Source organism: Scylla paramamosain, unplaced genomic scaffold (genome assembly GCF_035594125.1).
Source record: "Scylla paramamosain isolate STU-SP2022 unplaced genomic scaffold, ASM3559412v1 Contig108, whole genome shotgun sequence".
NCBI lineage: Eukaryota > Metazoa > Arthropoda > Malacostraca > Decapoda > Portunidae > Scylla > Scylla paramamosain.
Genome location: NW_026973773.1, coordinates 97,271 through 112,500, shown reverse-complemented (window position 1 = coordinate 112,500; position 15,230 = coordinate 97,271). Strand labels below are relative to the sequence as shown.

General features: G+C 37.3%; 1 protein-coding gene across 1 annotated transcript; it reads left to right on the top strand.

Moving 5' to 3' along the window:
• The first annotated feature begins 8,740 nt into the window (after positions 1–8,740).
• On the top strand, positions 8,741–10,089 carry LOC135099160 (uncharacterized). Its single transcript, XM_064001620.1, has 3 exons — positions 8,741–8,892; positions 9,286–9,493; positions 9,732–10,089. Exons 1-3 carry the CDS (start codon positions 8,803–8,805, stop codon positions 9,917–9,919), a joined length of 486 nt encoding a protein of 161 aa, XP_063857690.1. The 5' UTR covers positions 8,741–8,802; the 3' UTR covers positions 9,920–10,089.
• Positions 10,090–15,230: the final 5,141 nt, after the last annotated feature.

Here is a 15,230-nt window from a genome sequence, read left to right as displayed (position 1 = left end):
GATATTGGTTTCACTAATTTTCTAAATAGCAATACTGTTGTTCACAATTTTTCCCTCAGTGTCATAGACACTATGATGTACAATCCTTTTAATTATTTTGAAAATATTAGTCATGTTTCAGATAATCTATCAATCCAATGCAATATTAACGAACCTTCTTGTGACTATGTATTTAATGAATCAGTTAAAACATGATATTTCTGAATGCTTGAATCTATTAGTTTTCAATATTAGCAGTATACCACTTCACCTTGACAGTTGTGTTGACCAATGTGTTAATGTAAATCACATTAAGTTTGATGTTTTAGCATTTAGTGAAACCCGCCTCAATGATGCAATTCGTTCTCTTTATTCAATAGAAGGTTATGAAAGCTATTTTAATAACAAAAGTACTGCAGCAGGTGGATTAGCGATCTACGTTAACAGCAACTTTGACGTCAGAACACTTTCCAACTTATGTTTTCAGTTACCGTACATTGAATGTTTATTTTTGGAAATCAATAAACCAGCAATTTTTAATTGGCATGATTTGCCGCCCACCAAATTCAGACATTGACAACTTTATTTCTACATTAGATAACATTATTATCACTGCAATAATTTCTAGAAAATTTGTTTACATTATGGGTGGCATTAATATAAACATTCCTAACTACTGTGACAAATTCCCAACATCTTGTAAACCTATTTCACAGTTATGGCTTCTTCTCCACCATAAATAAGCCAACGGGTGTGACCAGTCACTCCGCAACTTTAATAAACCACATCTGGGCAAATAATTTAGATGATTATGTTTTCAGTAGCATTATTTTCACTTAACCAGCGATCACTTTCCTGTTACTAGTTCATTCGTATCTCCAAAATCAGAATCCACGCCCAAACCTGTAACTTTTGCAATTAGAATATTTTCAGATGAAAATATTGCTGCATTTAAATCGGAATTAACAGATTATAATTGGAAAATTTTACAACACAACGAAGTAAATTATATCTTTGACAAATATATCTTTAATTTTTTGGAAATATTTAAGAGACACTTCACCAAAAAAAAAAAAAACACAATAAAGATAAAGGAAAAACACATAGGGAAATCTTTTATCACACCTGCTATGAGAAAATCCATAAAACAACGCAATAGATTGCAGCAATTACACGCCAAGTGGCCCTTGACTTATGAATCACACTTTAAATCGTACAGAAACAAGTTGACCACAGTGATAAGAGCCGCAAAAAAAGAAAAAAAAACTAAACAAACTAAATAATGAAGCTGATAACACATAAAAATTTGGAGAACGCTAGATACTTTACTTGGAAGGAAGCAATCCAAACCACCATCTTCTTTTGTGCATAACAAGATCACAATTGATAATCCTCAGGCTATTGCAGTGGCATTTAATAGCCACTTTAGCTCAATCGGTAATTCACTGGCCAGGAACTATAATGATATTCAGTTTTCCTATAAGGATTATATGCCTCCCCCAGTCCCTTTCTTTTTCTTTTTAATGCCAACAACACTAATTGAGGTTAACTCCATCATTAAACACATTAAAGGTTCTTCATCTGGGCACCATGAAATTAACATCACAATTATAAAAGAATGCAGTAACATAATTTCACCTTTTTTAGTTTTTATCATGAACAAATCTTTTCGAGAAGGTTGCTTTCCAAATCATTTACAAATATCACGTACAGTGTCAATCTTCAAGAAAAGAGATCATTCTGTAATCTCTATTTTATCTAATTTCAGCAAGATTAAAAAACAAAAATGGCTTCTAGGCTAATGAATTACTTCACTAAACATTCACTATTTAATTCATCACAATACGGATTCAGACCTAAATATTCGACTCCTACAACAATATATGCTCCTCTTACAGCGACATATCATCTGGTGTTCCTCAGGGATCTGTTCTCGGCCCGCTACTTTTTCTTATATACATAAATGACATTTATTCCTCAAATGATAAACTTAAATTCATTTGATATAAAGATGACACTAAAGTTTTCCTACAGGGTAATAATATCGAGAATTAAACAAAATATCTATGTGGACAAAGAGTAACAAATTAACATTAAATTTAAATAAAACAAAATTCATGGTGACAAGCTCTCTTATGTCTCACCCATTGTGTCCACCAACAAAAATAGATAATGCTTTAATAAATTAAGTGACTGAATTTAAGTTTCTAGGCGTAACTATTGATGATAAGTTGAAATGGAAAAATCACATTGCCATCATTAACTCCATAAAATATCTGTATTAGCCGGTGTTATATTTAGACTGGGAATTTATAAGTGGAAAAAGTTTAAGACAAATTTATCTTTCATTAATATACCCTCACTTACAGTACTGCAGTGCAATCTGAGGAGGAGCATATAAAATATACACTGATAGTCTTTTGGTCTCCCAGAAAAAGCTGCTTCGAATAATGTTTCTCAAAAGTCAATACGCGCATACGAAAGAATTATTTAGTAATCACAAGTTATTAACTGTCCCTGACATTATTAAAGTACAAAGCAGTCTATTTATTCATAAGTCATTACACTCCCTCACCACAGACCAAGGTTTCACACTATTTCCTCTCAATGTTACACGCAGACCTTTCCATTTTCGCTTACCACTGTATAGAACTTCCCACGCAAAACAAAGCCTTCCCTTCAGAGGCTCTCACCAATGGAACACTTTGCCGGAGTCACTCACTGCGGATACCAATTTCATTTTCATTTAAAGAAAACTTATGAAAACAGTATTCAGTAACTATTAACATTTTAAATATTAACATGTGACACTGATATCTTGACATCCCTGTTAAAAGTCATATATGTGTAGCATACATGTCATTTAATTTGTATTCGCTGAGCTCTCTATATTAGTATGTTTACGTGTATTTATATCTAACATGTAACTATAACTATATGTTAGATATGTATCACTGATTACTTACATATGCTGCATTATTATCATCAATTATTATTATCACTATTATTATTATTATTATTATTTATTTATCTATTATTATTATTATTATTATTATTATTATTATTATTATTATTATTATTATTATTATTATTATTATTACTATTATTACTATTATTATTATTATTATTATTATTATTATTATTATTATTATTATTATTTTTATTGTTATTGTTATTTTTATATAATAATAATAATAATAATTATAATAACAATGATAATAATAATAATAATAATAATAATAATAATAATAATAATAATAATAATTATTATTATTATTATTATTATTATTATTATTATTATTATTATTATTATTATTATTATTATTATTAATATCATTATTTATATTATTATTATTATTATCATTATTATTTTAATAATAATAATAATAATAATGATAATAATAATAATGATAATAATAATAATAATAATAATAATAATAATAATAATAATAATAATAATAATGATTGTTATTATTATTATTATTATCATTATTATTATTACTAATATTATTGTTATTATCATTATACTATTGCTATTATTATTATTGTTATTATTATTATCATTATCATTATTATTATTATTATTATTATTATTATTATTATTATTATTATTATTATTATTATTATTATTATTATTATTATTACCATTATTATTATTATCATCAGTAGTAGTAGTAGTAGTAGTAGTAGTAGTAGTAGTGTTAGTAGTAGTAGTAGTATTTGTATTAGTATTGATATTATTATTATCATTATTATTATTATTATTATTATTATTATTATTATTATTATTATTATTATTATTATTAATATTATTATTGTTATTATTATTATTGTTACTATCATTATTATTATTACAGTTATTCCTATTGTTTTTTGGGTACTATTGCTTTAATTTTCTTTAAACTTATATACTGCTATAGACTAATGTAAAAATAATTCAAACATGTAAATAGTTGTTCGGCTTCACTGCTTCGCCTTTACATATAATAACATCCAATATAAGTCCATAGAGAGCAAAACCTCAATGGACGAATGGCTCACTACATTTGTATGTATACCAAACTTGTATCCTACTGTAAGACAAATAAATATATCAATATCAATATCAATATCAATATATCTCTCTGTCTACCGTCTCCTACTCTCAGAAGTGGACACACACACACACACACACACACACACACACACACACACACACACACACACACACACACACACACACACACACACACTTTAAATTTTATCGATTATTTTAACTTTACTAAGGTATCGTGCAACAGTCGTCTCTTTGGCAGTAAACTGGTCCGTCATAAACGCAATCCCCTTTCTCAAATTTTTTTCCATTCTTGTCAGTTCATTGCCCTTCTCGTTTGCTCTTTTGTGTTCTAAAATTCACATTCTCGGCGCGTTTGTACATACATTTCAAAAATCTTATTAAGTTAATTTGTTATGTGCTCATTGTTTTCCTTGCATAGAAATTAAAAGGAACGAAAATCGTTATTGACGTTAGATATACGTTAAGAATAACCTTACCAACTGCAGCTGCTTGTAAATTCATATTTAGTTTGAAATTACCTTTTGTGAATATAGTAACCTCCTTGCTGTTGCTCCACAGTCCCCGTGAAAGAAATGAGAACATTTTTGAATCTGGAACGATTAAAAAATTACGTTTGGCGAGAGGCGATTCTAGATTGTGAAAGACGGCTGGTGTGTGAATGTTTGGCCAAGGCGGGAAGGAAGGAAGATGGTGGTGAAGACACTGTTGGTTGTGTACACAGGCAGATAACGTGTGTATCAGAGAGAGAGAGAGAGAGAGAGAGAGAGAGAGAGAGAGAGAGAGAGAGAGAGAGAGAGAGAGAACGTGTGTATAAGAGAGAGAAAGGAGAGAGAGAACGTGTGTATAAGAGAGAGAGAGAGAGAGAGAGAGAGAGAGAGAGAGAGAGAGAGAGAGAGAGAGAGAGAGAGAGAGAGAGAGAATAGGTTAAAAGTAGAACAGACTACACGAATTATTATATGCTATTACGAAATGACCTGCTCTCTCTCCCTCTCTCTCCTCTCTCTCTCTCTCTCTCTCTCTCTCTCTCTCTCTCTCTCTCTCTCTCTCTCTCTCTCTCTCTCTCTCTGTCTCTCTCTCACTGGTGTTTTTATTCTCATTTCTAATTGTATGATTTGCTTTCACTCGCTCTAATTCCATCTAAATCGCTTAATTTCCTTCCTACTCACTCATAGTCACTCACTGCTACTCACTGCAATAAGTTCTGAGGCTTTTACACTCGTTCAGATAAGTTCTAACTCGCTTCTTGTCACCCTAAACTATCCCCGACTCCCTTGAACTGGCTTGATTTTAATTTGTACACCCTCATGCACTCTAAATTTCACTTTAGCTCATTTACTCGCTCTCCGCTGCAATCTCTCTCCCTCTCCCACTCACTCAGACACACGACCTTGCACAATGTAAGGTAATCACGCCCCTGAATGCACGAATTAGGCGCTTAAACACAGAGGGCGTAAAGTAAAGATTCCCATACATCCTTCCCTCCTCCGGACACACGAGTAGTGGACGTAATTATGACCTCTGGGTGTCTCGTCTGGTGCGTGAATGCATCATCACGTCCCTTTCAGGTGTCAGTCACGTCCTGCACTTTATGACAGAACGCCGCCCTCCGCATCCCAAGGGAGGAGTTTAGAAAATATACGTGCATTGATTGTATTTTTTGCTTCTGTGTGTGTGTGTGTGTGTGTGTGTGTGTGTGTGTGTGTGTGTGTGTGTGTGTGTGTGTGTGTGTGTGTGTGTGTGTGTGTGTGTGTGTGTGTGTGTGTGTGTGTGTGTGTGTGTGTGTGTGTGTGTGTGTGTAGGTCTTGCGTGTTTGGGTATTGGCGTGTGTAGTTCTTTTGGTGTTACGTGTTTGTGTGGTGATAATTTGTTGATTTCTAGTATTTTCATCGTTGCTTGATGCTTGGAAATCAACGTTGTTAGTGATTAAAAGCAGCTTTGCGTTTTGACTTCTCTAATGCATTGAAAAAGGAAGGAATGATAAACAGGCTTGTTACCCAGGCCGTAAACTGAATAGATGATTAGGTAAACAAATGAGTAATTGGATGAATAATTACCTGGATGTGATAGAGATACTCGTATAACGAAAGCAAAAGGAAAAATGGGGAAAAAAAGCAGATTTCTCTGCAGGCCAATCGTGCGATAAAATTATTTGATAGATAGATGTAGATAACTGAATAAATAGTTAGGTAAAAGGTAGATAAATCTAGATAAATTAATAAATAGTTGGATAAATACGTAGACAAGTACATAGATAAGATGGAAATGGAAATAAAAAGTAAAAGAAAAAAAAGAATAGCAAATTACTAAGAACTACAGATGGACGAATTAAACAGACACATACAGTAAATTAATACATAAACAGACGGAGACAAAAAAAAAAAAGGGAGGGAAAATCATATATAAAAAAAAAAAGGAAATTTCCATGCATTTCATCGCTGGCCGCATCACGTTCAGTACAGCTCCCCGTGGTGGTGTTTGTAGTACTGATCAACAACTCGCCTATCACGACAACCTTTGAACGAACACGGACAAAACACGCACAAACACGGACGCCAATTATTATATGCTATTACGAAATGACCTGCTCTCTCTCCCCTCTCTCTCTCTCTCTCTCTCTCTCTCTCTCTCTCTCTCTCTCTCTCTCTCTCTCTCTCTCTCTCTCTCTCTCTCTCTCTCTCTCTCTCTCTCATGTTCGCTTCCTTTGCTTCTATCTCCTATCTTGTATTTGACTTCATTACATTCTCTCTCTCTCTCTCTCTCTCTCTCTCTCTCTCTCTCTCTCTCTCTCTCTCTCTCTCTCTCTCTCTCTCTTTCTGATGCTCGTTTCTTTTGCTTGAGTCTTCTCTCTTTCTTTACTTCCTTTCTTCATTCCTTTCTTTCTTTCTTCCTCTCTCTCTCTCTCTCTCTCTCTCTCTCTCTCTCTCTCTCTCTCTCTCTCTCTCTCTCTCTCTCTCTCTCTCTCTCTCTCTCCATTCAGGCCAGAAAATAAATTTCTCCCATTTCCACATCCTTCCTTCTTTCGTTATGTCTTTCCTTTATTATCTTCTCTTCTCCTAAAATCAGTGTTCTATTATTTGCTTTCCTTCCATTTCATCTTTCCCTTCTTCCTTCCTTCCTTTCTATCGTGGTAAATCTTCCTCTTCCTTTCCTTCTCTTACCAGTACGTGAAGTTTCTAATTACTAATTAACAAGTTGTATTAGGTTATAAAGTTATTAGGTTAGTTAAAGTTAATGCAGGGCAAGTTGTTAGGTTAATTAAGGTTAGGTTAGGTTAGTTTAGTTATCCTGAAATGCTTCGGACTCTGGCAACTTTCAAAGGCTGCAGAGATAATAAATCAGATTTTCATGTGTGTTTGTTCACGTACAGATTAAGAAACTTTGATTTTCTGTTATTTCCTTCCTTTATACTACCCCTCCCTTCATTCATGTTCGTGTGCACCTCCATCGATATACTTTTCTTTCGACAAGCTGTTAACTATCAAACCATTGATGATGCAGACTACTCGTAAATCAATCACTAGGAATATAAAAACACTCATGGAAACCCTAATAACTTTCATTTGTGACTTTTTTTTTTTAGTAAAAAAAGCACAGACGCCTAAACTTATTCGTGAGAACACTAATTCTCAAAGACTGCAAAAATGACAAGTTGTGTTCATATGGGTGTTTTCTCTCACTCAGAATGCAGATCCTTCCTGAACCATCAATAGCCATAAAAAAAAAACACACTTGAAAAACACAGTACCTTCCACTAGAGGCTGTTAAAAGCTGCCAAGATGAGATGCAGAAACATTTAAGAACACGTCATAGTATAAATAAGTCTGCCCTTGTGTCCTTCCGAAACTACGCTGCTATCAATAGAATCATAAACAGCACACTTGAAAAGCAAAGTAACTTCCTCTCAAGCCTGTTGAAAGCTGTCAAGATGAGATGCTGAGACATTTAAGAAGACGAACTATACGAAATGAGTCTGCCCTCGTGCCCTATTTAGTCACAAAGCACCAGCCTAGCGTCCCAGTTACCTCAAGTCCTCCTCCCCTTCCTCACTCACACACAGCGGGTCAAGCAGCTTCATTACGACACAAAATTGCATTAAACTTTCCCATTAGGTTTTGGGGCCGAGTTGGTGATTGCCTCGTCCTTCGCCCTAACTTGTGCCTAACATGCGGCATTACTTGGTGAGTGGCTGCGGCTCGCCCTCCTCACGCCTCTGTGAGTTGCCAGACGTTGCTGTGATTGCCAGATGAGTATTAAGACATAAGAAAATAAGGGAAACTGCAAGATTAATACATCAGGCCTACACGAGGCATTCCCTCTAATGCTCATGTATTGTTGATTATGATTTGATCTGAGATGAAATTTTGTATTTTCTGAGAGAGAGAGAGAGAGAGAGAGAGAGAGAGAGAGAGAGAGAGAGAGAGAGAGACTCTGGGCCCATTTATTAAACATTAGGGTTAGTGGCCTGCATTCCGAATCCGGTGAAGTCGATTTATTAAACACTCCTGGAGCCCGAAATGTCGGGCGTCTGCGTCTGAATCCGAAAAAATATTGACACGTTCGGGGAGAAATCTTTCGGGAGCCTGACACCCTCCGAAAGCACCTACGAATTTTGCTTGAGAACGTATTATCCTCTCATTCATAGCAGAAATGTGTTATGATTGTATGGAAATACGTAATAATGCAGGTTAAACATATTATTACACGAATACAATATTTTTTGTCAGTACTTAAACTTTTTAAAAGAACTTGGTGTTTGGACGTGACGTATGCCTAGGGGCCTGTTGTCGTGGCGCAAGCTTCTAGCCTGTCTTCACTTCTTACCAACATCTCTATACCTCCCTGGAGCTTCAACCATGGTATGTATAGCACTATTACTTGTCAATATTACATGCAGAGCCCAAATAATATGTGTGGAAGCTGTTTGTCGTTAGAAAAGCTTGCAGAACAGCTGCAGGATAGCTGTGGGTCAAGTTGTTTTTGTATTATTATTTATGGTGAATTAATTTTGTTTTGATTAGTTTAGCCATCTCACGCAGGTTAATTTATTGTTATTGTGATGGAGCAGGTCTCTGACAGCCGCCAGCTAGCCAGACAGCCAGTGAGCTGTTCAGGCCAGCAGGCTTTAGCTCTGCTTCCCATATATGTTGACATTTCATATTATGGCATTGTTATTGATAACATTATTGATAACATTAATTTTGCTAGTATTTTTTGTGAGGGAGGACTTAAGAAGATGAATTTCTTTTTAGGCTGGCATTCTTGCTCTTGTGCACCTTCAACATGCTGATCGAGCTGATAAAGCAAGGTTACCAAGGAGACTGGTCAAGGATCACCAAAACCCTTTTGCTGCCTACTCTGAGGATGAGTTCATTCGGAGGTACCGGCTGTCAAAGGAGTGCATTCACACCCTTCTTGGCCAAGTGGAACCAGATTTGCCAAGAGCCAAGGATGGACGAGGTAAAGTAAATTGTATTTAATTTCTTGCTTCTGTTCCTCATTTTTCTCGTGACTTCAACATTTTTCTCTAAACCAACGTATACCTTTGTTCTCAGATGCACATTTCATACTTCTTGAATTGCTTGTAGACAATGATTTTATCTTGAATGATACATTATTCTAGTCCCGTTAATTTCTCATTCCTAGGAATTGTTCTTCATGAGAAATTAACATAATTTTTCTTTTGCCATGTCTACAGGTTGCAGTATTCCAGCATACCTCCAGCTCCTCACAGCAATGATGTATTTTGCCACAGGAAGCTCCCAGATATGTATGGCTGACTGCCTGGGGATGTCTGCTGCCTCTGTATGTAAAATTGTTAGAAGTATCTCAACCATTTTATGTACTCGAGCTCGGACTTATATAAAAATTTCCAGAGCCAACTGACATTCCTGACCTTGCCTCCAATTTCTTCAATATTGCTGGCATGCCAGGTTGTATTGGTTGTATTGATGGCTCATACATCAATATAATAAGCCCTGGAGGTGATCATGTGGAACTCTATAGATCACGAAAGGGCCGCTTTGCCATCAATCTTATGGGGATTTGTGATTATAACCTAGTATTTAGAAACATAATATGTAGCTGGCCAGGTAGTGTGCATGACAGCAGAGTATTTGATAATTCAAGAGTGTGCCATCTGTTAGAGGAGGGAAATTATAGTGGGTATCTCCTGGGTGACTCTGGGTACCCATGCAGGAAATATTTGCTGACTCCGCTTCTTTCACCAACAACTGAGAAAGAACGGAAGTATAACATAGCTCACATTAAAACCCGAAATGTTATTGAGAGAGCTTTTGGTGTGCTGAAACGCAGGTTTGCCATCCTTAACAAAGAGGTACGGACAAAACGTAGCACAACCAAGCAAATAATTATGTCATGTGTCATTTTGCACAATATTTCTAGATTACACAATGTTCCCATGCCTGATGAGATGGATGAGGATGAGGTACTTGGAAATGCAATCCCAAACATAAATGCTGAGCAAGCAGTACCCATTGAGAATGCTGCCAGTGGCTTGGTATTACGGAGCCGCATAATTGAGAACTGGTTTTAAAATGTGCCAAATTACACGTGCTTTCCTCTATCCCAAAATTGTAATGCATATCATTTCAATCTTAAACTCTATTGCATCTGTCATTTGATACATTGTTATGTGACTCAATACAAGATACAAGTACCATGTAGGATGTAATTATATATTTTCCTGTGAAGGACAAGACATGAAAGAAATGTTATATATAATTATATATGAACCTCAAAGTGTAGGTCATGAAAATAAATAGAGGTCAAGATTTGTTTTTTTTTTATTTGTTTTCACTCAAATATACAACACACACACACAGGATACTTACAGACTGCTGGGTCTTCCAGTTAGAGACGAAAATAACTCTCTCTCTCTCTCTCTCTCTCTCTCTCTCTCTCTCTCTCTCTCTCTCTCTCTCTCTCTCTCTCTCTCTCTCTCTCTCTCTCTCTCTCTCTCTCTCTCTCTCTCTCTCTCTCTCTCTCTCTCTCTCTCTCTCTCTCTCTCTCTCTCTCTCTCTCTCTCTCTCTCTCTCTCTCTCTCTCATGTGTATGTCTCTTAGTGATATCAACATCTGCTTCCCTCTTATATATAAACAACCTGCACCTCACCCACCCTCTATCTTCCCTCACACACTCCTGAACGCTTCCCTTCAGTCTCTCCTCTAAACCTCCACTCTTACGCCGCCTAAACATGAGGCTCCGTTTTCTAAGAGACGAGCGGAGTTGGTTAGTGCTTTACGGCCTCTGAGTGGTATTTCCTTTACGATGTAGATTGTATTTTCCTATATATTATTAATATTTCTTGTCCTTTTCCCGGAAAGTACACAGGAAAATCCACTGATAGGAAAAAAAAAACACGGTAGGATGAACTGACTAAGAGAGGAGGAGACACTATGGCTGGCGTGATGAAAGGAAAGTGTGGTAAGGGAAGTCTTATGTTAATATCAGGAATTATTTATACTCGCGTGGAATTGTTGCGTCGCTACTGACGAAGGCAATGGAGCTTAGTGAGTCAGGTTTCGGAGAATGTTCTGACTGACGGAGGATGAGCATTGGGTTGACTGGTGTCTCTCTACTAGCGAAGGGAAGAGTTATCATTGAGGTTTATACTGACGAAATAGGAGCATTGTACTGGAAGCTCTACTAACGAAGGGAGAGAACTGGCAATTAAATTTGTACTGATGAAGGAAAGGTAACGCTGTGGCCGCGCTCTACTGACGAAGGGGAGAATTGCTTCATATTTATACTGATGAAGGAGGGGGAGCGTTATACTGCCCATTCTTTACCGCCGAAAGGGAGGAATTGTTATTAATATTTATAATTACGCAGGAACATTGCACTGGAAACGCTACTGACGAAGAGCAAGCGTTATATTAGAATTTATTTTGACGAGGGAGAATTACATGAATGATGACAAGGGAAAACTGCATATTGAGAAAGGTTTTATTGAAGGAAGAACACAGTAGCGAAACTTTAATAACCGACGAAGGGCTTTGTCAAAATCTTTATTGACAACTGATAACAAAAAAAGACATTTACGTCATTCCTAAGATAACTTTTATACTTCTCTTAACCAATGAACGAGAAAAAAAATAGTTAATACAAGAAAACACTGATCTAAAAATTCTACTGAAGAAGGGTAAACAAGAACACACAGTATAAGAATCTCTATATCAGAATCTCAGACCCTTTCGCCATTCCTAGATTAACTTTTAAACATTTTGTGACTTGTACGTTAAAAATAGTGAACAGAAGAAGGAATCACCGGTCAAAAAATACTTCTGCAGAAGGGAAAAACAATAACACAGCATTAGAATCTTTATACTGACGCAGGGAAGGAGGGAGGGAGAGAGGGAAGGAGGGAGGGAGGGAAGGAGGGAGGGCTCGGTCAGGGAGTACTGCTGGGGGCTGAAGGGACACTGCAGCCCTCGCTCCCACAATAGTCCCAGCTAAGGGCATCACGCGAGCTCCTCTGGTCTTCCCTAACCTGATTTACTGCAGATTACTGAAGAGAGAAGTTCGTTGCGGCCTCAATAACACCCCTCCACCCCTCCACTCCCTTACCACTCTTCCTCCACCTCTTACTGTCCCTCCATTCCTTAATTCTCCACTCCCACTTGCTCTCTATGGCCTCTATTTTGCTCTCACCCTTGTAATGTTCCTCCACTATTCCACTTTATTCTTTATCTTGTTCTTTATTGCTGTTCATCCACCTCTCCACTCTGTCCTTTGATTGTCTTCTCTCAAAACATCTCTAACACTGTTTGTCACTTTCTCCCTCTCCATTTCTATAACATCACTTCATTTCTCCACTATGGCACTGTTAAATCACTGTCCTCTCTCTCCTACTCCTTCTCTCCCTCTTCTCCTCAAGAAATCACAAATAGTAAGCTTCTGAAATAAAACGTTTGAGTTACCCTTAAAGATAATCACGGAAAAGTGAATAAAATTACTACTCGTTTTCTCTCTCGCGTTGATCATCCCCCAGTGGCGAGTCTTACCGGGGAGAGGGAGATGGTTTTCCTGTTTCTGTTTTCACGTTTAATCTTGTTAGTACTTTTCATTGACCTCTGTTTCTTTGTTTTTTTGTTTTTTTTTTGGTTTGTCTCGTCGTTCCTTCCTTTGTTAAGCCTCGTCCCTCTTGTTTCGTGTGTCAGAGTGGTGTGATATTGAAATGGTGGTGTTGTACTGTACTCTTGTTTTCTTTCCGTTTTTTTTTCTCTCCAGTTTTCCCTTATGTTTCTGTCTTTGTCCTTGTCTGTTCTTCGTTATCAAGTTTCGTTTTGTTCATATTTTATCCTTTCGCACTTGGTAGGAACGAAAAGGAAGAGAACGAGGAGAAAAATGTCAAGAGGAAGATGAACAAAATATTAAAGGAAGTTTGACGGTATAATAAAAAGTTTGTGAGAAAAGATAAATAAAACCATTTATTTAACTGTTACTGGATTTATTTGTCAAAGCTTGGGTTTTTCGGCTTCCAGTTAGAGACGAAAATAACTCTCTCTCTCTCTCTCTCTCTCTCTCTCTCTCTCTCTCTCTCTCTCTCTCTCTCTCTCTCTCTCTCTCTCTCTCTCTCTCTCTCTCTCTCTTTCTGTGTGTGTGTGTGTGTGTGTGTGTGTGTGTGTGTGTGTTTGAGAGAGAGAGAGAGAGAGAGAGAGAGAGAGAGAGAGAGAGAGAGAGAGAGAGAGAGAGAGAGAGAGAGAGAGAGAGACATAAACGCAACCCAACACTGTACAGTGACAGAGACCAGACGCATTATTGTCTTTGTGGGCGTGAACTTTTGTAACAAATGGGAGAAGTAGAACAGTTTTCCCTCTCCCTTCCACCAGTGACGGCCAGTAAAGCGTGTTGAGGGTAACTCATCGTCGTACTGTCCCGATACTCCCCTGCCATCAGCGTCCCTACGAGCACACCATCTCACCAGAGTGGGATTCCATCACCGAAAGCCTTGATTTATTGAGACTAACAGCTGTGATCTGCATAGTTTTCCAATGAATCTGTGAACGCCGGTAGGTGGAGAGCGCGCTATATATTCATGTAGTATATCTCTCGCGGCTTTGAGATGAAAAATTAATAGTACCTCTTCACGTGGATTTTTAAGGTTCTCTCTTGGATATAAATCTTACCGCAGACAGACGTGTATGAATGGCAGTGTGCCCTCCCCTCCCTGCATATCTCACCCTTCCTTCTCCCTTCCCGCCCGGTTCACTTCAAAAGGAATTGATTCACCTTCACGATTACAGTACCTAGTTAACAGCACCAGTCATGATCTTCACTTACATCGGTGTCATCATCACGCCATTACATTACTCATGCCAGGCTGTTCCGAGGAAATAAAGGAGCCGGAGTAAGGTAAGCTGTTCTGCTAACTGATGCCAGCTATCCTTAGCAACGGTCAGTGCCGCTCACTGGGCGTCGTTCCAGACATAATTATCATTTATATCGCTGAGGCGTTGCGGCAGTAAACCAGCGGAGTTTATGGCCCAGTAGATTAGTACGCCACGAGAGGAACATGCATTATGAGGCTGTGGGTTGTATTTTACGTTTTGACCCGTGGAAAAGAGTAGTGCCAACTTTTGCTAGTGACTTCAGGGCATGCTCCTATCTTCGTCCCTGGCCAGAGCAACGCTGCTACGTGGCTCTTGACTCTTGCCTCTTGTTGCAGGTCAGAGAGAGAGAGAGAGAGAGAGAGAGAGAGAGAGAGAGAGAGAGAGAGAGAGAGAGAGAGAGAGAGCAATAACAACAGATTGAAGTCAAAAGTTAATAAAAAAATAAAGAAAAAAATAAATAAAGAAAAGCAATGTTAGTGAATAGACAGTAATGACCTTAAACGTTTATATATTATATACCTGGGACTTGATTGCGTGTGTGCTACGGAGGTAAAGGAAGAAAACATGGAGGTGGATAGAAGAAAAAAAGGCAATTCAAGTAAGTGAATGGACTTGGGGGACAGACATTATTAGTGCAACTATTACATGCACTCTGCCTCGGCCTGATGGAGGTCTTAGAAGTGTACGAGAGGACAAATTACGGAAGAAGAGAAAAGAGGTCATTTTTACCAATAAATGGATAGAGATCACAGGTGTTGATGGTAAACGTGTCACTTGTACGTGTCTTGCATCTCATCGTGGCCATGCAGGTGGGAAAAAAAATAATAAATAAATAAAATAAA